General features: G+C 38.6%; 1 protein-coding gene across 2 annotated transcripts in view; it reads right to left on the reverse strand.

The window, feature by feature from the left end:
- Nucleotides 1–24,368, reverse strand: part of DNAJC27 (DnaJ heat shock protein family (Hsp40) member C27) — an 88,346-nt gene that overhangs the window by 29,825 nt on the left and 34,153 nt on the right. The window contains exons 2-3 of one of the 2 annotated variants that reach the window (XM_049902759.1): nucleotides 23,427–23,509; nucleotides 10,372–10,441 (exon numbers count right to left, since the gene is read on the reverse strand). In XM_049902759.1, the coding sequence (XP_049758716.1) occupies nucleotides 10,372–10,441; nucleotides 23,427–23,509 (153 nt within the window). The remainder of the gene's footprint in view (nucleotides 1–10,371; nucleotides 10,442–23,426; nucleotides 23,510–24,368) is intronic. The other variant, XM_049902760.1, reaches the window with a different exon arrangement.

Consider the following 24,368-nt stretch of genomic DNA (forward strand, 5'->3'; position numbering starts at 1 on the left):
TGGTGGCTTCATAGAATGAGTTGGGTAGTATTCCGTCATTTTCTATGCTTTGGAATACCTTTAGTAGTAGTGGTGTTAACTCTTCTCTGAAAATTTGGTAGAACTCTGCAGTGAAGCCGTCCGGGCCGGGACTTTTTTTTGTTGGGAGTTTTTTGATTACCGTTTCAATCTCTTTTTTTGTTATGGGTCTATTTAGTTGTTCTACTTCTGAATGTGTTAGTTTAGGTAGGTAGTGTTTTTCCAGGAATTCATCCATTTCTTCTAGGTTTTCAAATTTGTTAGAGTACAATTTTTCATAATAATCTGAAATGATTCTTTTAATTTCATTTGGTTCTGTTGTGATGTGGTCCTTCTCATTTCTTATTCGGGTTATTTGTTTCCTTTCCTGTATTTCTTTAGTCAGTCTAGCCAATGGTTTATCAATTTTGTTAATTTTTTCAAAGAACCAGCTTTTGGCTTTGTTAATTCTTTCAATTGTTTTTCTGTTCTCTAATTCATTTAGTTCAGCTCTAATTTTTATTATTTGTTTTCTTCTGGTGCCTGATGGATTCTTTTGTTGCTCACTTTCTATTTGTTCAAGTTGTAGGGACAGTTCTCTGACTTTGGCTCTTTCTTCTTTTTGTATGTGTGCATTTATTGATATAAATTGGCCTCTGAGCACTGCTTTTGCTGTGTCCCAGAGGTTTTGATAGGAAGTATTTTCATTCTCGTTGCTTTCTATGAATTTCCTTATTCCCTCCTTGATGTCTTCTATAACCCAGTCTTTTTTCAGGAGGGTATTGTTCATTTTCCAAGTATTTGATTTCTTTTCCCTCGTTTTTCTGTTATTGATCTCTAGTTTTATTGCCTTGTGATCTGAGAAGATGCTTTGTAATATTTCGATGTTTTGGACTCTGCAAAGGTTTGTTTTATGACCTAATATGTGGTCTATTCTAGAGAATGTTCCATGTGCGCTGGAAAAAAAAGTATATTTTGCAGCAGTTGGGTGGAGAGTTCTGTATAAGTCAATGAGGTCAAGTTGGTTGATTGTTGTAATTAGATCTTCTGTGTCTCTGTTGAGCTTCTTACTGGATGTCCTGTCCTTCTCCGAAAGTGGTGTGTTGAAGTCTCCTACTATAATTGTGGAGGTATCTATCTCGCTTTTCAGTTCTGTTAAAATTTGATTTATGTATCTTGCAGCCCTGTCATTGGGTGCGTAAATATTTAATATGGTTATGTCTTCCTGATCAATTGTCCCTTTTATCATTATATAGTGTCCTTCTTTATCCTTTGTGGTGGATTTAAGTCTAAAGTCTATTTTGTCAGAAATTAATATTGCTACTCCTCTTCTTTTTTGCTTATTGTTTGCTTGATATACTTTTTTCCATCCTTTGAGTTTTAGTTTGTTTGAGTCTCTAAGTCTAAGGTGTGTCTCTTGTAGGCAGCATATAGATGGATCGTGTTTCTTTATCCAGTCTGTGACTCTCTGTCTCTTTATTGGTGCATTTAGTCCATTTACATTCAGGGTAATTATAGATAAATAAGTTTTTAGTGCTGTCATTTTGATGCCTTTTTATGTGTGTTGTTGACAATTTCATTTTTCCACATACTTTTTTGTGCTGAGGCGTTTTTCTTAGTAAATTGTGAGATCCTCATTTTCATAGTGTTTGACTTTATGTTAGTTGAGTCGTTACGTTTTTCTTGGTTTTTGTCTTGAGTTATAGAGTTGTTATACCTTTTTGTGGTTACCTCATTATATACCCCTATTTTTCTAAGTAAAAACCTAACTTGTATTGTTCTATATCGCCTTGTATCACTCTCCATATGGCAGTTCAATGCCTCCTGTATTTAGTCCCTCTTTTTGATTATTGTGATCTTTTACCTATTGACTTCCATGATTCCCTGTTATGTGTATTTTTTTTTTTTTTTTTAATTAACCTTAATTTGTTTGTTTTTGTGATTTCCCTGTTTGAGTTGATATCAGGACGTTCTGTTTTGTGACCTTGTGTTGTGCTGATATCTGATATTATTGGTTCTCTGACCAAACAATATCCTTTAGTATTTCTTGTAGCTTTGGTTTGGTTTTTGCAAATTCTCTAAACTTGTGTTTGTCTGTAAATATCTTAATTTCGCCTTCATATTTCAGAGAGAGTTTTGCTGGATATATGATCCTTGGCTGGCAGTTTTTCTCCTTCAGTGTTCTGTATATGTCGTCCCATTCCCTTCTTGCCTGCATGGTTTCTGCTGAGTAGTCAGAACATATTCTTATTGATTCTCCCTTGAAGGAAACCTTTCTTTTCTCCCTGGCTGCTTTTAAAATTTTCTGTTTATCTTTGGTTTTGGTGAGTTTGATGATAATATGTCTTGGTGTTTTTCTTTTTGGATCAATCTTAAATGGGGTTCGATGAGCATCTTGGATAGATATCCTTTCGTCTTTCATGATGTCAGGGAAGTTTTCTGTCAGAAGTTCTTCAACTATTTTCTCTGTGTTTTCTGTCCCCCCTCCCTGTTCTGGGACTCCAATCACCCGCAGGTTATCCTTCTTGATAGAGTCCCACATAATTCTTAGGGTTTCTTCATTTTTTTTAATTCTTTTATCTGATTTTTTTTCAGCTATGTTGGTGTTGATTCCCTGGTCCTCCAGATGTCCCAGTCTGCATTCTAATTGCTCGAGTCTGCTCCTCTGACTTCCTAGTGTGTTGTCTAATTCTGTTATTTTATTGTTAATCTTTTGGATTTCTACATGTTGTCTCTCTATGGATTCTTGCAACTTATTAATTTTTCCAGTATGTTCTTGAATAATCTTTTTGAGTTCTTCAACAGTTTTATCAGTGTGTTCCTTGGCTTTTTCTGCAGATATCCTAATTTCATTTGTGATATCATTAAGCATTCTGTAAATTAGTTTTTTATATTCTGTATCTGATAATTCCAAAATTGTATCTTCATTTGGGAAAGATTTTGATTCTTTTGTTTGGGGGGTTGGAGAAGCTGTCCCGGTCTGCTTCTTTAAGTGGTTTGATATGGATTGTTGTCTCCGAGCCATCACTGGGAAACTAGTTTTTCCAGAAAATCCGCTAAAAAAAAACTGCAGTCAGATCCCTATCAGAGTTCTCCCTTTGGCTCAGGCTATTCAGATGTTAATGAAGCCGCCTGGGAAGGGTGGGGGAGGGAACAGAGAGATAGGAGAGTAGCACCTCAGAATATAGCCAGAGTTGCTTGTCTTGCTTGGAATGACTGTTATATCTGAGATTCCCGCGGGCGCGTCGCCTATGTGTGCTGGCTGTGTGGAGATTGCCCCCAGGGGGTCTGGCCCGCTGGAGTCACGGTCAGATCCTCCGCTTCCAGCCCCACGCCCAGCGTCAAGGCTCCCCTACTGGGACGGTGCACTCTCAACTCCAAAATCAGTCGCTGCCTCCCGGGGACTTCTGGTCTCTCCAGCCGCGTGGCCGTGCCGCCCCCGTGAACTAGGTGGGCCCCCTCCCGGGGTTAGTTCAGATGGGTGGAGTAGCTCCCTGTGCTTGTGCCGCGACCGAGTGTCCTGGCTGGAACGCTGTTCTCCCCACTCCAATACCAGTCGCTGCCTCCCGGGGACTTCTCCTACCGGCTGCGTCCCACGCCGCCCGCGCGACCCGGCTGGTCCCCTTCCCGGGGTTAGTTCAGGGGGTGGAGCAACTCTCCGTGTTTATGGCGTACCTGCGTGCAGTCCAAATCCCTGCGGGACGGTTCCCCGGCTCGGATGCTGCTCTTTCTGCTCCAAGATCAGTCACTGCCTCCCGGGGACTTCTCCTACCGGCTGCGTCCCACGCCGCCCGTGGAACCGGCTGGTCCCCCTCCCGGGGTTAGTTCAGGGGGGTGGAGCAGGTCTCTGTGCTTGTGCCGTACCTGACTGGTACGCTGGCTCCAGGCTCTGGAAACAATCGCTGCTTCCCCGTATTAGTTCGTTCTCCGTCTCTAAATCTGTGTTTGTTGTTCAGGGTTCGTAGATTGTTATGTATGTGATCGATTCACTTGTTTTTCCGTGTCTTTGTTGTAAGAGGGATCCGAGGTAACGTCTGCCTAGTCCGCCATCTTGGCTCCGCCCAATCTCTTTTAAGATATAAAAGAAAGAACTGAACAGAGGAGAGGGACCTCATGCCATCAGGAGACTCGCCAGGAGTGGAGCATGTCCTTTGGACCTAGGGTTCCTGTGCTTAGAAGTTCCTAGATCAGGAGAAGGTTAATGACAAGGACCTTCCACCAGAACTAACAGAGAGTAAGCCTGTTCCCCAGGAGCTGGTGCCCTGAATTCAGACTTCTAGCCACCTAGACATTAAGAGAATAGATTTATGTTTGTTAAAGCCATCTACTTGTGGTATTTCTGTTATAGCAGTACCAGATAACTAAGACAATGACCAAGTGGAATTTATTCCAGGGATGCAAGGTTGGATCAATATTTGAAAAGTGATCAATGTAATCCACCATATTAAAACAGGCTAAAAAAAAAAAAAATCATACAACCACATCAAATGATACAGAAAAGGTATCTGACAAAATTCAACACCCATTCATGGTAAAGACTCTCAGAAACAGGAATAGAGGGGAACTTCCTCAACTTTATAAGGAGCATCTACAAAGAAACCTAGAGCGAACATTATACATAATGGTGAAAGACTGAATGCTTTCCCCTAAAATCAGGAATAAGACAAGGATGCACACTCTCACCACTCTTATTCGATATAGTACTAGACATTCCAACCAGTATAATAAAAAAAGGTATTAAAAGGTATATAGATCAGAAAGGAAGAAATAAAACTGTCTCAATTTGCTGATGACATAATTAACCAAAACTAAACCAGTTGCTGTCAAGTTGATTGTGACTCAAGGCAACCTCATGTATTTCTAGAACTGCACTCCATAGGATTTTCAATGGCTGTGAACTTTTAGAAGTAGACTGCCTAGCCTATCTTCTGAGGTGCCTACTAACCTTTTGATTAGTAGCTGAGTGCTTAACCATTTACACCACCCAGGAACTCCTGATGACATAATTAGCTACATAGAAAATCGCAAGGAATCTTCAAAAAAAATTCATACAACTAATACATGAGTTCAGAGGGCCATAGGAAATAATATGAACTTACAAAAATCAACTGGATTTCTGTATATTAACAATTAACACTGGGACACCAGAATTAAAAATTACAATAGATTCACAATTGCTCAAAAAAAAAAAAAAAAAGTGAAATTCTTAGGTGCAAATCTATCAAAATATGCACAGGACTTGTATGCTGAAAACTATACAACACAGATGAACGAAATCAAAGAACTAAATAAATGGAGAGGCACACCATGTTACTGAACTTAAGACTCAACATAGTGAAGATGTTTGGTCCTCTTAAAATTGACATACAGGTTTAGCACAATTCCTATCAAAATCCCAGCAAGATCCTTTGTAGATATAGACAAGATTATCCTAAAATTGGTATGGAAAGGCAAAGGAACTAAAATAGCTAAAACAATTTTGAAAAGGAAGAGTAAAGTGGGAGGAATCAGTTAGCCTGATTTGAGGACTTCTGTAACGAAAACTGTGATATTGGTGGAGAGGCAGATACACAGATAAATGGAACAGAACAGAAAGCCAGAAACAGACCCATACAATATGCCCAACCAATTTTTGACAAATGTTGAAAAGCAATTTGATGGAGGAAAGACTGCCTTTCAACACATGTTGCTGGAACAATTAAACATCCATAAACAAAATGCCCCGATGCATCTGTCAGTGTGTTGTACTGTGGGGGCCTGCAAGCTGCTGTGATGCTGAAAGCTATGCCACCGGTATTCAAATACCAGCGGGGTCACCCATAGCAGACAGGTTTCAGCTGAGCTTCCAGACTAACACAGACTAGGAAGAAGGATCTGGCAGTCTACTTCTGAAAAGCATTAGCCAGTGAAAAATCTTATGAATAGCAGCAGAACATTGATATAGTGCTGGAAGATGAGCCCCCAGGTTGGAAGGCACTCAAAAGACAACCGGGGAAGAGCTGCCTCCTCAAAGCAGAGTCCACCTTAATGACGTGGATGGAGTCAAGCTTTCAGGATTTTCATTTGTTGATGTGGCATGACTCAAAATGAGAAGAAACAGCTGCAAACATCCATTAATAATCAAAACCTGGAATGTACGAAGAATGAATCTAGGAAAACTGGAAGTCAAAAAAATGAAATGGAAAGCATAAACATTAATATCCCAGGCATTAGTGAGCTAAAATGGACTGGTATTGGCCATTTTGAATCAGACAATCATACAGTCTACTACACCAGGAATGACAACTTAAAAAGGAATGGTGTTGCATTCATCGTCAAAAAGAACATTTCAAGATCTATCCTGACGTAGAACACTGTCAGTGATAGGACAATATCCATAGGCCTACAAGGAAGACCAGTTAATATGACTATTATTCAAACTTACACACTAACCCCTAAGGCCAAAGTTAAAGAAACTGAAGATTTTTATGAACCTCTGCAGTCTGAAAGTGACTGAACATGTAATAGGGATGCATTGATAATTACTGGTGAGTGGAATTTGAAAGTTGGAAACAGAGAAGAAGGATGGGTAGTTGGAAAATATGGCCTTGGTGAAAGAAATGATGCTGGAGACCCCAAGATAGAATTTTGCAAGACCAACCACTTCTTCATTGCAAATACCTTCGTTCACCAACATAAACAGTGACTATACACGTGGACTTCACCAGATAGAATACCGAGGAATCAAATCAACTACATCTGTGGGAAGAGACAATGGAAAAGCTCAATATCATCAGCCAGAACAAGGCCAGGGGCTGATTGCAGAAAAGACCATCAATTGTTCATATGCAAGTTCAAGTTGAAACTGAAGAAAATTAGAACGAGTCCACGAGAGCCAAAGTACAACCTTGAGTATATCCCACCTGAATTTAGAGATCACCTCACAAGAATAGATTTGACATACTGTACACTGACTGAAGACCAGATGAGTTGTGGAATGACATCAAGAACATCATACATGAAGAAAGTAAGAGGTCATTAAAAAAAAGGGAAAGAAAGAAATGACCAAAATGGATGTCAGAAGATACTCTCAAACTGGCTCTTGAACATTGAGTAGCTAAAGCAAAAGGAAGAAATGAAGTCAGAGCTAAACAGAAGATTTCAGAGGACAGCTCAAGAAGACAAAGTAAAGTATTATAATGACATGTTCCAAGACCTGGAGACACAAAGCCAAAAGGGAAGAACATGCTTGGCATTTCTCAAGTTGAAAGAACAGAAGTAAAAATTCAAGCCTTGAATTGCAATAATGAAGGATTCTACGGGGAAACTATTAAATGACGCAGGAAGCATTAAAAGGAGATGGAAGGAATACACAGATCACTATACCAAAAACAAATTGGTCAATGTTAAACTATTTCAGGAGGTAGCATGTGATCAGGAACCAGTGGTACTGAAGGAAGAGGTTGAAGCTAAAATGAAGGCATTGACAAAAAACAAGGCTCCAGGGAATGACGGAATATCAATTGAGATGTTTCAGCAAACGGATGCAGCGCTGGAAGTGCTCACTTGTCCATGCCAAGAAACTTGGAAGACAGCTACCTGGCCAACCAAGTGGAAGAGTTCCATATTTATGCCTATTCCCAAGAAAGGCAACTGATCCAGTTGAATGCCGAAATTATTGAACAATACCATTACTATCACACACAAGTAAAATCTTGCAGTATATCACCAGGGAACTACCAGAAATTCAAGCTGGATTTAGAAGAGGACATGAAACAAGGGATATCATTGCTGATGTCAGATGGATTCTGTCTGAAAGCAGAGGATACCAGAAAGATATTTACCTGTGTTTTATTGACTATCCAAAGGCATTGGACTGTGTGGATCATAACGAATTATGGATAACATTGCAAAGAATGGGAATTCCAGAACACTTAATTATGCTTATGAGGAATCTGTACGCAGATGTAGAGGCAGTTGTTCAAAAAGAACACGGGGATACTGCATGGTTTAAAGTTAGGAAAGGTGTGTGTTAGGGTTGTATCCTTCCACCATACTCATTCAGTCTTTATGCTGAGCAAATAATCTAAGAAGCTGGACACCCTGAAGAAGAATGGGGCATCAAGATTGGGGAAAGACTCATTAACAACCTGCATCATGAAGATGACACCACCTTGGTTTCCGAAAGCGAAGAGGACTTGAAGCACTTACTGATAAAGATCAAAGACCACAGCCTTCAGTATGGATTACACCTCAACATAAAAAAAAATAATAAAACAAAAATCCTCACAACTAGACAAATAAGCAACATCATGATAAAGAAAAGATCGAGGTTGTCAAGGATTTCATTTTACTTGGATCCACAAACAACACTCATGGAAGCAGCAGTCAAGAAATCAAAAGATGCACTGTGTTGGGCAAATCTGCTGCAAAAGTGTTGAAAAGCAAAGATGTCAGCTTAAAGACTAAGGTGCACCTGACCCAAGCCATGGTGTTTTCAATTCCTCACATGCATGAATAAGGAAGACCAAAGAAGAATTTATACCTTTGAATTGTGGTGTTGGCAAAGAATGCTGAATATACCATGAACTGCCAAAAGAATGAACAAATCTGTCATGGAAGAAATACAACCAGAATGCTCTCTAGAAGCAAGGATGGTGAGACTACCTCTCACACACTTTGAGTATGTTATCAGGAGGGATCAGTCCCTGGAGAAGGACATCATGCTTGGTCAAGTGGAGGGTCAGTGAAAAAGGGGAAGACCCTCAACAAGATGGACTGACACAGTGGCTGCAACAACGGGCTCAAGCATAACAGCGATTGTGCAGATGGCACAGGACTGGGCAGTGTTTCATTCTGTTGTATGTAGGGTGGCTATGAGTTGGAACTGACTCGACAGCACCTAACAACAACAACAAGCAAAAATGAAACTCGACCTATGTTTCAGACCTTATACAAAAATTAACTCAAAATGGATCATGGACTAAATGTAAAATTTTATAAAAATTTAAAAAAAAACACAGGAGGAAATCTAACTCATAATAGCCAAAAACGGGAAACAACCCAGATGTTCTTCAATGGGTGAATGGTTAAACAAACTGTGATACTTCAATGTCATAAAATATCACTCAAAAATAAAAAGGAAAAAACTACTGATACATGCAACAAGCTGAATGAATCTCCAGAGAATTATGCTGAGTGAAAAAAAGCTAGTCCTCAAAGGTTACATACTATATGGCTCTGCTTACATAACATTGAAATGACAATATTTTACAATGAAGGACAGATTAGTGGTTGCCAAGGGTTAAGGAGACAGTGGAGGTGGAAGAGAAGTGGGTGTAGCTAAAAAAGTGCAACATAAGGGATGATCCTTGTGGTACTAGATAGATGCTGTATCTTGACTGCATCAATGTGAATATCCTGGTTGTGACACTAGGATGCTACCATTGGCAGAAACTGAATAAAGGGTACAAGGGATCTCTCTATTATTTCTGAATACTGCCTGTGAATCTACAATTATCTCAAAATAAAAAAGTTATATTTATGAAAAAAACTTTAATGATATAAAGTTCACAAAATATGCTGACTTAAAAAACGCAGAATACACAGCTGCATATTCAGTATGATCTTATTTTATGTAATAACTCTGCATTCACGGAGAAAAGACTAATGGAAATATACTCAAATGTTGCCAACACTGAAATTATAAGATGATGGGTGATTTTTGTTTTTTTCTCTGCTTTTCCATACATCCTGGGTTTTCACTAAGCTTGTAATCGGAAAGTGAAAAAGAACCCTAAAGATGATCCTCCATTAAAAAAAGAAGTACATCTACCAAAGTCCAAGTTACATAGTTAAATAGCAAAATGGCCAAATTAGAAAGAGTGAAGAGTCTCCTTCCTAAGGAGGGAAAATAGAAGAAAATGGCCGTGAGATTAATTTTGGGACTACTTAGGTTTGATAGGCAAGTGAAAGAAAACCAAGTGGGGTTGCTTTAGTTTCTTTTCAGGAGAGAACTCACAAAACTGAGGAGTGAACAGGAAAGATCACCCTAGTGAAAGCAGTCATATTACTAAGCTCTTAAGTCCAAGTATGAACATAATTATCTGGCACATTTTGGGGTGAGGTATGAAGTAAAAAGCAACAGTCCTTTGAAAGTTAAAATGTCAAGGGTTCAATATGTTAGCAATAAAATTTCTTGCCCTATTAAAGGGAATATCATAAAATACCAACATGTATCCGCTAAGTTAAGGTTCACAAGGCAAACCACAAACACCACCAAATTTACCTAGTTTTACACATGATATGAATATTGATCGTTTCAGCTAATTCAGGATCTTTTCCCAAACCTATTGGCAAAACTGGATATAGGTTTTCCCAAAAAGGTTTTCTTACCTCATAGAAGAAGGGATGTCCAGCCATATCAAAGATGTTGACTTTGACTTCTCTGTCTCTGACTTGAACCCTGAAATAAATGTTCGAATGGAAACAATCCCAAAGAAGGTCATAGTTTCGGCATTCACATTAATAGCACTTATGTCATCTGTGAATTTCAAACAGTATGTGTGTGAAATTTAAAAGAGGCTTTCTTTCTTAGTGCCTATTCTTGGTTCCAGATACCCTTAATAAGAGTCAGAAGCTTGGCAGGTGATCCTGTTCCCTTATTTTAAGAACACTGAAACCACTGGGAGTAAGCTCCTTCGTTTACTTTCCCCTCGAAATATTTCAATCCACATCCCTTAAATGATAAATGGTATTAAGAAAAATCGATCTGGGACAAGTAGGAGCAAGGTGAGAAAAAAAAAAAGTTTTATTTCACTGAGTAAAAGACATTTGAGTTACAATCGGTTATGCTTGGATACCATGCAGTAGAATAACAAAAATGTATATTATTAAGGATGTCTGCTTAATTTTCTTGTGATCTCCATTTGAGCAAAAGCAATAAAGTTAATTTCCTCACAGAAATTTGAAAATAAAGAAAAAGAAAAATGACAACCACCCATAGCAGAATTAATTACTGTTAACACCACAGCATATTTGTTTCCAATCCTTTTTTTTAAGAAAAATTGCTATTCAAAGTGAATGAATGAACATTATAAATAATTCAAGCAATAAAGAAAAAGGCAAAGATGAAAGTTTAAGTTATCTCGAACCCTATCACCCAGAAATAACCTTCATTAATATAAGATGAACATCGCTGCAGACTCTTCCTAGTCACAGAAAAGACTGATAAAAATATTTTAATGAAAATGGGATTATACTATTTTAAAATAAAAAGTATAAACCTTACTTTTTCTGGACTTCAGCAAAAAAAAAAAAAAAACAAAAAAAAAACCAGCACTGAAGGGAATTGGAAGGAATGGCTGAACTTTAAATACAAATGCTTCCTTACCACAAGAAATACTATTTCCTAAAAGATTCTTCTAAGGTTAAGAATAGATATTAACAATAGATTAACAGATTGGAGTCATTATGTTTTTAGGCTACATGTTTCAGTTTTAGCATTGACATGGCTCTCTGCTATGAAATATAGGGACATCAGTGTTTGTTCTCATTGTCCCTGTACTACCTCCTAGTTGGTTTATTATTATTCCCTTGTCCAAGTGTATAACATTTACTATCAGCTCTGAAACCATAATTCTTAGAGTTGTTTTATATTACTGTATTTTTATGCAAATAATGTGCGCCTTCTATGTTTTTCTACCAACCTCGGTCTCCCCCTTCCCCCTGTAATGTATTTTCATAAGTGCCACTATGACAATTTTTTTAACATGTTGCTGTAAAAAAAAAAAAAATGCATAGCACACGCCTCAGAGGTGGAGGCGGAGGGGGGAGGGTGCTGCTGGCAAACAAATGAGAAAGGTGCACTTTATTTACGTAAAAATATGGGACCTGTATAAACCCCACTGCCGTCGAGTCGATTCCGACTCATAGCTACCCTATAGGACAGAGTATAAATGCTCCGTAAAGTTTCCAAGGAGCGCCTGGTGGATCTGAACTGCCGACCTTTTGTATAGTTAAATCAATTCAATACAAACCACTAATCATATTATCATGATTTCTTCATTCTTGAATTCTTTACCATATTTCATCAATTTCAAAATGTACAGTTGTTTACATTTTAACATCTATAAAATGAGGACCCCATCTTATAATCAATGGCTTGTCAGAATTTAATGGTAACATTTTTGTTTGTTTCCTTTCTTTATGGCACATAAAATAATGTGCATTTGACAACTGACTGTGTCTTAGATTTAACAAAAACAGTATACCATATTATCTCTTAATTGGCTGGATCTAATTGTCAAGTAAGGTTTTCAGGAAGGGTGTTCGAACCTTTGAATTCTTTCATGTTTCAGAAGTCTGCCTAAATGCTTTTTTTTTTTAAAGCCAAGAAGAAAGATTTTATTCAGCATATGTTTCAAGAGCCAAAAGTGGGAAATGTAGAAGCATGGTGCCAGAGCCACATACGCCCAAGTCCATGGAATGTTAGAGAATAGGCCAAAGTGGGAAGCAGACAAGCACGCTGCCAGAGCTATGCCTGCCTGGGTCTGAGCAAAGTTACAGAATCATCAGTACATACTGACATTACAAATGGGTAAAAACATTAAATGCTTCACTTTTTCACAGATTGGCTAAACACTGCTGAATCACCATGAGTCTACATTTTGAATTGTCTTTATAATCACTGGTACAAGTTTCAGTAAGGACAGTCAGGAGGGTCTTCACTGGTCCAACAAATCTTAAAAAAAAAAAATCTTACTATTCACTAAATGCTAATAGAAAAAGATAAGACTGGAAAATATGTGGGGTTTTGTGCTCTAAGTATTTGTTTATGTGAAAGTTTCCCTACAGAAAGTTTTCCAAGATTATCCTGTTGCTGTTGTTAGGTGCTGTTGAGTTGATTCTGACTCATAGCAACCCTATAGAACAGACAAAACACTGTGCCATCCTCACAGTCATTGCTATGTTTGGGCCCACTGTGGCAGCCACTGTGTCAATCCATCTGGTTAAAGGTCTTCCTCTTTTTTGCTGACCCTCTACTTTTCCAACCATGATGTCTTTCTCCAGGGACTAGTCCCTCCTGATAACATGTCCAAAGTAAGTGCTTCTAAGGAGCATTCTGGTTGTACTTCTTCCAAGACAGATTTTTTCGTTCTCCTGGTATATTCAATATTCTTCATGGTATATTCAGTATTCTTCACCAATGCCATAATTCAAAGGCGTCAATTCTTCTTCTGTCTTCCTTATTCATTGTTTGACTTTCACATGCATATAAGGCGATTGAAAACACTACGGCTTGGGTCAGGCATACCTTAGTCCTTGAAGCGACATCCTTACTTTTGAACATTTTAAAGAGACCTCTTGCAGCAGATATGCCCAGTGCAATGCATTGTTTGATTTCTTGACTGCTGCTTCCATGGATGTTGATTGTGAGTCCAAGCAAAATGAAATCCTTGACAACCTCGATTTTTTCTGTTTATCATGGTTGCTTATTGGTCCAGTTGTGAGGATTTTTGTTTTTTTTGTGTGTTGAGGTTTAATCCATATTGATCTTCATCAATAAGTGCTTCAAGTCCTCGTCACTTTCAGCAAGCAAGGTTGTGTCATCTGCATATCGCAGGTTGTTAATGAGTTTTCCTCCAATCCTGATCCCCTGTTCTTCATCATATAGCTGAGCTTCTTGGATTATTTGCTCAGCATACACACTGAATAAGTATAATGAAAGGATACAACCCTGATGCACACCTTTCCTGACTTTAAACTACACAGTATCCGCTTGTTCTGTTTTAACAACTGCCTCTCGGTCTTTTCTCCGTCTAAGTACTGTTTCCTCATGACCACAACTAAGTATTCTGGAATTCCCATTCTTCACAATGTTATCCATAATTTGTTATGAGCCACACAGTCGAATGCCTTTGCATAGTCAAAAAAAACCCAGGTAAATATCTTTCTGGTATTAGCTGCTTCCGGCCACAATCCATCTGACATCAGCAGTGATATCCCTTGTTCCACGTCCTCTCGAATCCACTTGAATTTCTGGCAGTTCCCTGTCGATGTACTATCGTATCCACTTTTGAATGATCATTGACGAAATTTTACTTGTGTGTGATATTAATGATATTGTTCAATAATTTCCACATTCTGTTGGATTTCCTTTCTTTGGAATGGGTACAAATATGATCTCTTCCAGTCAGTTGGCCAGGTATCTGTCTGCAAATGTCCATTCATAATCGGAATGTAGAATGTACGAAGTATGACTCTAGGAAAATTGGAAATCATCAAAAATGAAATGGAAGACATAAACATCAATATCCTAGGCATCAGTGAGTTGAAATGGACTGGTATTGGCCCTTCTGGATCAGGCAATCATATGGTCTACCATGCCGGGAATGACAAATTGAAGAGTCAAAAAGAACATTTCAAGATCTATCCTGAAGTACAATGCTGTCAGTGATAGGACAATATCCATACACCTAGAGGGAAGACCAGTTAATATTACTATTATTGAAATTTACACACCAACCACTAATGTAAAAATGGAGAAACTGAAGATTTTTACCAACTTCTGCAGCCTGAAATTGATCAAACATGTGATCAAGATGTGTTGATAATTACTGGTGATTGGAATGCGAAAGCTGGAAACAAAGAAGGATTGGTAGTTGGAAAATATGGCCTTGGTGATAGAAATGATGCTGCAGTGTGTGACAGAATTTTTCAAAACCAACCACTTCTTCATTGCAAATACCTTTGTTCAACAACATAAACGGCAACTATACACGTGCCCTCACCAGACGGAATACATGGGAATCAAATCGACCACATCTGTGGACAGAGACGATGGAGAAGCTCAATATTATCAGTCAGAACAAGGCCAGGGGCCGACTGTGGAACAGACCATCAATTGCTCATATGCAAGTTCAAGCTGAAGTTGAAGAAAATTAGAAGAAGTCTACAAGAGCCAAAATACAACCTTGAGCATAGCCCACCTGAGTTTGGTATATTCCACCTAAATTTAGAAACCATCTCAAGAACAGATTTGACACATTGAACACTAATGACCAAAGACCACACAAATTGTGGAGTGACATCAAGGACATCATACATGAAGAAAGCAAGAGGTCATTAAAAAGACAAGATTGTCCCAGGTATTGTTTTTATATCTCAGGGCCCAAGTGATGTGTCCTTGGGAGTCTTTTTGAGTGCAGTTCCAGCTGGGTCACATCCTTTACACTCAAGGGCAGGGAATAATGACTCCAATTTTAACTCCTAAGTCACTCCCACCTTTTGATCAGAGATTGAAGATAAAACATTGGGGATCAAAAACCTGGACTTAGTTGGACTCCTAGATGGTGGCTTATAGCAGGCTTTTTAAACTCATGTCAGTTTTCTACTGGATAGCATCTGGTTCTTCACTAGGATCTGAAATAAGAGTGAGATTCTCATCAACTGCACTGCAGAAATGAGCAGAATCAATGCACATCAATATTTTAGTCCAAGCCTTTCTCTTGTCTTTTTGGTGTGTAAAAGCTTTTTTATATGTGAATGGTATCTCAGCTGGATATAATATTTTTGAGTCACATTTCTTTTCCTTTAGAATGTTAACAGTTATTGCTCCACGACGGTTTTTCCTTCCTTAGATTACTGAAAAATCCTTTCTTTACACGTGAAGCCCAGTAGCTTAACTAGAATATTAACTGTGTGTTGAGAATTCTGTTTCAAAATTTTCTGGGGCATGGTTTACTTTTTCCATATGCAGATTTGGCTCTTCCCTCTGTTTAATGTAATTTTTCTTGTTTCATATCTTTGAAAGCATCCATTACATCTGTTGACTTCTTTACTTCAGTGATGCTGTTTATCCTTATGTTAGACTACCCTTGTCTCTTCCATTTCTATTAGTTTCCCTCTAATTGCTTTAATTTCTGACTTTTTCATCTGTATTCATTTAAATTATTTCAAGTTTTACTTCATTATAGTAATTCAGCTTTCAGTGTTCTGGATTCTTTGCTCATGTTTTCTGAATTTATTTTCCTGTAATGATGGTGTATTGAGCCTGTTTGTTTCCTTAGGTTTGCAATCTCTTCATTTCATTTTGTTGTTTCATCAGCTTATTTTTGGGGTCTTATTTTACTGAATTCATGTTCTTAAGCTGTTTTGTAACTTAAACCAATTCAGAAGAATTTCTATTCCTCAAGATAGGTTTTCTTTCGGGTTAGGTACTTGCACAGCACATTCCTTTTTTTCTTCTTTCACAGCATTGTATTAGCTTTATTGAAACGTTCTTTCTTTTCATCTCTCTCGTGTTTTTGCTACAGGATAGTCTATTTGCTCTAATAATGTGTGGGTAAATTCTTGACTCTCTTTTCATGTTATCTGAGACCAGTTTATCTTCTTTAAGCCAGTTCAAGTAGTGGGTATTCAATATTCTATGTACTTTTCTGGAGCAGTGAAAACTGGAGGAAAAGGGTATGTGAGTGTGTGCACATGTTTGTGTGTATGTATATAAAAAGAGAGCTCAGCAGAGACAATATGCAGCCTTTTTTAGAATATGTGGGCTCAGGTTGTCTCTTCTGATATTTTGTTTTATGTCCTATACCAGAGTTTCCTCCATTAACTTAGCAAGGTGTAACCCTATTTCCTTGGTCTTCAGATAATTTCCTCAATTCAATATTTACCCCTAAAGCATTTATTTCTTTCAGTAAGAGTCAGCCCTGTACTTGAGTTTCCTCTACATACATTTTATCCCAGCAGCCATTTCCATTATTCTTCTAACAGAAGAAGGAAAAGACAAAGATACCCATGTAGTTTGCATCCTCCAAGCTTGAGATTATTATTGAGATTTCTCAGGGGTTTTTCAACATATCTGAATGACTTTCTGAGATGTAGGTGGGAAGGTAGAGTATGGCTGCATGGCAGGAGATGCATGATGCTGTGCTTTTCTGCTTTACTCCAGAATCTTTTGCCTTATTTTCCTTGGTCATCAGATTTTCAAGTTGATGGCATCAAGTTATGTTCCTTTCCTTATTTCCTTGGTGTAGGTACATTTAAATTTTTTTTTTCTCTAACTATTCTTTTCTCATTTTGTATATTGACCAGTGACAACACCACTCTTAAAATCCCCAAGATCAAAAATCTTTCTGGCATCTCTGATTGTTCCTCATCCTCCAAATCCAATATATTACCAAGATCTATTGTTGAACTCTGCTTTTGGCAATATAGCAGGCTAGATATTTTTTAAAAGCCCTCCGTTACAAAATGCAACAAATACTCTTTCAAATAAATAAGCAAATCTTTCAAGAAAGTAAGAAAATTCCTTAGGGACTATAATCAAAGAGGATGCAGAAAATCAGTGTGATAAGCATGAAACTTTTAATGGAGCTTCCCTGAGGGCATTTGTCAATACTAGACACTAGAATTGGGGGTTTTAACAGTCCCAAGAGTTCAAATGACAAGGCCATGGGCCAATATGAAATGAGAATTTGTAACTAAGACTCTTGCATTAACACTGTGATCCTCAAGGGAGTATATCTTAAGACTAAATGAAAGAGTGGGCTAGGAAAAACTCTACCCACTTGCTAAGGAGGCCTCTTATCTCTCTTGGCCTCAGTTCTAGGTGGTTTGGGTCCTCTTCTGAGAACGCCTAATCACAACAGTGCTCTAACATGGATTTGAGGTTTGAATTTAGTCTACCTTAGTGGTTTGGAAAGCTCAAAAACTGAGAAACTTCTTTAAAGTAGTCCTGGGTTAGTAAAATCCTGGGATGCTGGCAGGAACAAATGCAAACCCTGCCCAGAAGACTGCAGCCTCAACCCAGGCCCCAGAGTTACCTAAACAGACACTTTCAATTTAATATGACCATGGCACCGTGGATTTTTTCCCTTCTGAAATGTCTCTTGACCTCCCTCCTTCATTTCCAACACTGTCCCTACCCTAACTTCTTGCTCTCAGTGTGAACACTCTGAGTTAGGACAGAGTATAGGTACCATCAAGAAGGACAATAGAAATAAAGCAGAAAACCACATTCTACTTATAGCAAATTTAGTTGCATAAAATCTGGAAGAGCATCTGTAGCTGTGACTGCTATATCTTACAAAGAGAAAGTGAGAAAAGTAAAACAAAACAAAATAATAACACAGTTTGAGAGCACCTGGAGAAGATCTGGTATAGTAATTTATGCAAGAAAAATTTACCTTAAAAAGACAGCAACTTAGAAGGGATGGAACTTAAGTCTAAAAAGTCAGGAAGTAACACAAATATATACTGAAACTCAAAAGAGGTCAGCTTAATTTAGAAGCCAGAGAGAGGAAATTACTTTCGGACAAATGGTAATTTGTTTTTCTAAGTAGTGGTCTAAAGACCAACTGCATCACAATTACTGGATTATTAAAAATGCAGATTTCTGTGTCCCACCCCAGTTCCAGTGAATCAGAATATTAGGGGAGTGGGCTCTAGGAATCTGCATTTTTATAAACTCTGAAACCAATTCTTAAGCACACTGAAATTTGAGCTTCACTGTTTTAAAAACAGGAAGGGGATGGAACAGACATCTATTGTTTTGACTACCCTAAACAGTATAACTCTTTCTTCTCCCAGTTGTGGTTCAAATGAGTTTTGCCATCTTATTGATTACACTCTGCAGGCCACAGCTAATCGAGCTGCAGGAAAGTACCTATCACACCTGGGCCAATCAAAACCTTCCCTGAGATTTTTTTTAAAGAAGTTAAGTTAAAAAATATGAACCTGAGAGCTGTTGGCAGCTGTGTAGAGGAAGTCCACTTAAGAAACTGAAGTCAAAAAGGAGAGAGATGAAGTGAAAATGCCCTGGCTATATTCTGCCCCTGGTTGCAGCCATCTCTAAGGCCCAGGTGCATCCCTGAAGTTGGATTAGACGAAGACCCTTTTATTTGTGTGCATTGTTTCAAGTTGAATTTCTGTCAGTTCTGTTTTCCTGAGCCCTGGTGGCACAGTGGCTAAGTGATACAGCTGCTACCAAAAAGTCGGCAGTTCGAATCTACCAGCTGCTCCTTGGAAACTCTATGAGGCAGATCTACTCTGCCCTATAGGTTGCTATGAGTCGGAATCAACTCAATGGCAATGGGTTTCGTTTTTTTGGTTTCGACTCACTATGAGACAACCATCTTTTAAAAATAATTTCAGCCAGAAACAGAAAAGTTGGTTGAATAAACCATAGGTCTGTGGCATAATTTGGCAATTCTCATTTCTTGGATAAATAAACTAGCAACTTATATGGATTCAAAACAAAACTGCCTTAAATAGGATGTTCTGCAATATTATTGATGAAATCTTGTGCCCCGAAGTAGGAAAAGGAAAAGGGAGAAACTAGAAGGAGAGAAATGTGGATTGTAGATGAAGAGTTTCATACATTCCATAGCCAAAAGGTACATTTTCATTCTTTAAAGAAAACTTGCAGAAATATACTCAGCTGCTATCAGCTGAAAAACGGTGATACAAAAGCATTACACAGAGCTCTGACTTGGAAGCCAGGAATTTTATATACCATGGGATTCAAGTAGGTTGAAAGAACTATTTTAAGTACAATCATGAAGGATACACTTGACCTTGACTCTGCCCTTCACATACTCGGCATTCTCTGCTGTAGATACCTTATATATCTATCATCTTGAATCTTGCTCTCATACTTTAATCTTGCAAATTTCCTGTTTAGGTGTATAGATCTTACCTAATAACAAATATTTGTTGACTGCCTAATACATATAAACACTGTACAAAGCACCTGAAGATAATTTATATTAACAGCACCATCTTCAAGGAGCTTATAAGCAGGGGACATTAAACAACTACAAATAATAACAACACAAGACAATGTATGGTAAATATCATAAATAGCACTAAGAAGTATAAGATTTCTGTAATTTGCAACCAGAAAGAGTCCTGATGGATATGGAGGTATTTACGAGGTCTTATTTTTTTATGGTGCAGTGTTTTAACCTGTGGAGAAACTGACAGGTGGTGAGCCAATGGCCAAGGGCACTGCAGGTGGACAGAATGAATAATGGCACCATGATAGGGATGCATGACAGGAGTAGTTCAGGGTGGATGGAAACTAAAACGTGTAAAGAAATGTAACACGAGAGAAAGGGGAAGGTTAGGTTGGGGCCAGAATGGTGAGGGCCTGAAATTCCAGGCTTAGGGTGTGTGCTGCCTCAACTCTACTTCTTAGCAGTGTTATTTCCTTCTAATTTAAACCCTATCTTCCCAAGCTGAACTTACTATTGATTCACCTCCAAATAAATCCCCATTAATACCCAATTAGAAAATTAGAACAAGTCCACAAGAGCCAAAGTACGACCTTGAGTATAACCCACCTGAATTTAGAGACGATCTTAAGAATAGACTTACCCCAAATTCTCATAAAAAGACCATACTTAATGGTATGACTGCGACTAGAGGAATCCTGGAGGCAATGCTCCCCAGACCTTCTGATGGCACAGGACAGGAACCATCCCCGAAGACAACTCATCAGACATGAAAAGGACTGGTCAGCAGGGGGGAGAGAGATGCTGATGAAGAGTGAGCTAATTAAATCAGGTGGACACTGGAGAGTGTGTTGGCAACTCTTGACTGGAGGGGGGATGGGAAGATAGAGAGAGAGGGAAGACGGCAAAATTGGCACGAAACGAGAGACTGAAAGGGCTGACTCAATAGGGGGAGAGCAAGTGGGAGAAGGGAGTAAGATGTATGTAAACTTACATGTGACAGACTGATTGGAATTGTAAATGTTCACTTGAAGCTTAATAAAAATTAATTAAAAAAAAAAAAGAATAGATTTGACGTGTTGAACTCTAATGACCAGACGAGTTGTGGAATGATATCATACATGAAGAAAACAAGGGGTCATTAAAAAGACAAGAAAAGAAGAAAAGACCAAAAATGGATGTCAGAAGAGACTCTGAAACTTGCTTTTGAATGTCAAGTAGCTAAAGCAAAAGGAAAAAATGATGAAGTAAAAGAGCTGAACAGAAGATTTCAAAGGGCAGCTCAAGAAGACAAAGTATTATGATGATATGTGCAAAGATCTGGAGAGAGAAAACGAAAAATGAAGAACAAGCTCAGCATTTCTCAAGCTGAAAGAACCAAAGAAAAAACTAAAGCCTCAAGTTGCAATACTGAAGGATTCTACAGGTAAAATATTAAACAATGCAGGAAGCATCAAAAGAAGATGGAAGGAATACACAGAGTCACTATACCAAAAAGAATTGGTTGACAATAAACTACTCAAGGAGGTAACATATGATCAGGAACCCATGGTACCGAAGGAAGAAGTCCAAGCTGCACTTGAAGGTATTGGCGAAAAACAAAGCTCCAGGAGTTGACGGAATACCAATTGAGATGTTTCAACAAACTGATGCAGCACTGGAAATGCTCACTTGTCTACGCCAAGAAATTTGGAAAAGAGCTGCCTGGTCAACCGACTGAAAAGATCCATATTTATGCCTATTTCCAAGAAAGGTGATTCGAACAAATGTGGAAATTATTGAATAAAATCATTAATATCACATACAAGCAAAATTTTGCTGAAGATCATTCAAAAGTGGCTGCAGCAGTATATCAACAGGGAACTGCCAAAAATTCAAGCCAGATTTAGAAGAGGACATGGAGCCAGGGATATCATTGCTAATGTCAGAAGGATCTTGGCTGAAAGCAGAAAATATCAGAAAGATGTTTACCTGTGCTTTATTAACTATGCTAAGGCATTCAACTGTGTGGATCATAACAAATTATTGAGAACACTGCAGAGAACATGAATTCCACAACATTTAATTGTGCTCATGAGGAATCTATACATGGATCAAGAGGCAGTCGTTTGAACAGAACAAAGGGATGCTGCATGGTTTAAAGCTAGGAAAGGTGTGTGTGGGCTGTATCCTTTCACCATACCTATTCAATCTGTATGCTGAACAAATAATCTGAGATACTGGACTATATGAAAAAGAACAGAGCATCAGGATTGTATGAAGACTCATTAACAACCTGCGTTATGCAGACAACAGAACCTTGCTTGCTGAAAGTGAAGAGGACTTGAAGCACTTACTGATGAAGATCAAAGACCACCACCTTCAGTATGGATTACACCTCAACATAAAGAAAACAAAAATCCTCACAACTGGATCAATAAGCAACATCATGATAAACAGAGAAAAAGCTGAGGTTGTTGAGGATTTCACTTTGCTTGGATCCACAATCAACACCTATGGAAGCAGCAGTAAGGGAATCAAAAGACGCATTGGGCAAATTGGCCGCAAGAGATTTCTTTAAAGTGTTGAAAGCCAAAGATGTCACCTTGAGGACTAAGGTGTGCCTGACCCCAAGCCACGCGTTTTCAATAGCCTCACGTGTATGTGAAAAGTGGACAATGAATAAGGAAGACTGAAGAACTGACGCCTTTGAATTGTAGTGTTGGTGAAGAATATTGAATATACCATGGACTGCCAAAAGAACGAAGAAATCTGTCTTGGAAGAAGTACATCCAGAATGCTCCTTAGAAGCAAGGATGGTGAGACTTCGTCTTACATACTTTGGACATGGTATCAGGAAGGATCAGTCCCTGGAGAAGGACATCATGCTTGGAAAAGTAGAGGGTCAGCGAGAAACAGGAGACCCTCAAGGAGATGGACTGACCCAGTAGCTGCAACAATGGGCTCGAGCATAACAACAATTGTGAGGATGATGCAGCACTGGGCAGTGTTTCGTTCTGTTGTGCACAGGGTCGCTATGAGTCAGAACTGACTGGATAGCACCTAACAACAACAACAATACCCAATTTCAAGGCACCTTGGTAGTGCAGTGGCTAAGTGCAATTCGAACCCGCCAGGCTCTCCACAGGAGAATGATGTGACAGTCTGCTTCTGTAAATATTTACAGCCTTGGAAACCTATGGGCAGTTCTACACTGTCCTTTAAGGTCGTTATGAGTCAGAAGTGAATCTACAGCAATGGATTTGGTTTTGGTTTAATACCCAATCTCACTCTTTCCAGGTCATTTTGGCTAGATTTCAATAGGCAATAAAGGTCATATATCAAAATAAAGCAATTTCCCATATAATATTTAGACTTTTTAGACAGGACATTTTGAAATACTCTAAAAACACACCTGCTAATAAAACCTGCTTATATAGAAACGTGTTTCCTGAAAAGCTGCAACTGCCAGTGTGGCTTTGTGTTGACTTGCTCATTGCTGTAGCTCCTACACCTAACGCAAGGCCTGGCTGTGCTCAATTCCCTGGCTGGATAAACAAATGCCATGATTACTACATATTTGTAAAGGTCTCTTATTTCTACCTTTCCCAATTTATTTTTAAAGTCTCCATTTCAAGATTGCCTGTATAAGTACATAGATGAAAATATAGATCACTTGAAAAGGGTTCTTAATTTCTATGATTTACAAACCGAGATAAATAATATACTCACTTTGTGACTCCATAGTCAATTCCAATTGTTGCCAGGTATTTAGATACAAATCTTTTCTCACAGTATCGCTTTATAATACAGCTCTAAAAAAGGTAAAAATACATGCATTTAGTAAATACATACTGGCCCACACATAAAACAAACTCATTTCTTCATTATGGCTTCCCTCATTCACTACTATGAAAAAGGAAGCATTTTCAAACAAATGCTAAAAGACTTCAGAAAAAAATCCTTCCCTTAATGAAGGGCAACAGGCAATACAGGGGAAGTCAGCACAATTGGACTAAATCAAAAGCTAAGAAGTTTCCTGAACACAACCAAGCACTGCGAGGGACAGAGTAACAACGGCGGGGGTATGGGGACCATGGTTTGGGGGGACAGCTAGGTCAATCGGCAAAACAAAGTTTAGTAAGAAAATGCTCTGCATCCTACTTTGGTGAGTGGCATCTGGGGTCTTAAAAACTAGCAAGAGGCCATCTAAGATCCATCCATTGGTCCCAACCCACCTGGAGTAAAGGAGAATGAACACCAAAGACAAAAGGAAAATATCAGCCCAAGAGACAAAATGGGCCACATAAACCAGAGACTCCATCAGACTGACACCAGAAGAACTAGATGGTACCTGACTACCACCAATGACGGCCCTGACAGGGAGCACAACAGAAAGTCCATGATGGAGCAGGAGAAAAGTGGGATACAGAACTCAAATTCTAGCAAAAAGACCAGACTTAATGTTCTGACTGACACTAGAGGAACCCCAGAACACATGGCCCCAGGACTCTCTGTTAATCCAGAACTAAAACCATTCCCGAAGCCAAGTCTTCAGACAAAGATTAGAATGGACTACTAAACACAAAATAATACTTGTGAAGAGTATGCTTCTTAGCTCAAGTAGACACATGAGACACATCTGACAGTTCCTGTACAGAGGCAAGATGAGAA

Source organism: Elephas maximus, chromosome 12 (genome assembly GCF_024166365.1).
Source record: "Elephas maximus indicus isolate mEleMax1 chromosome 12, mEleMax1 primary haplotype, whole genome shotgun sequence".
Taxonomy (NCBI): domain Eukaryota; kingdom Metazoa; phylum Chordata; class Mammalia; order Proboscidea; family Elephantidae; genus Elephas; species Elephas maximus.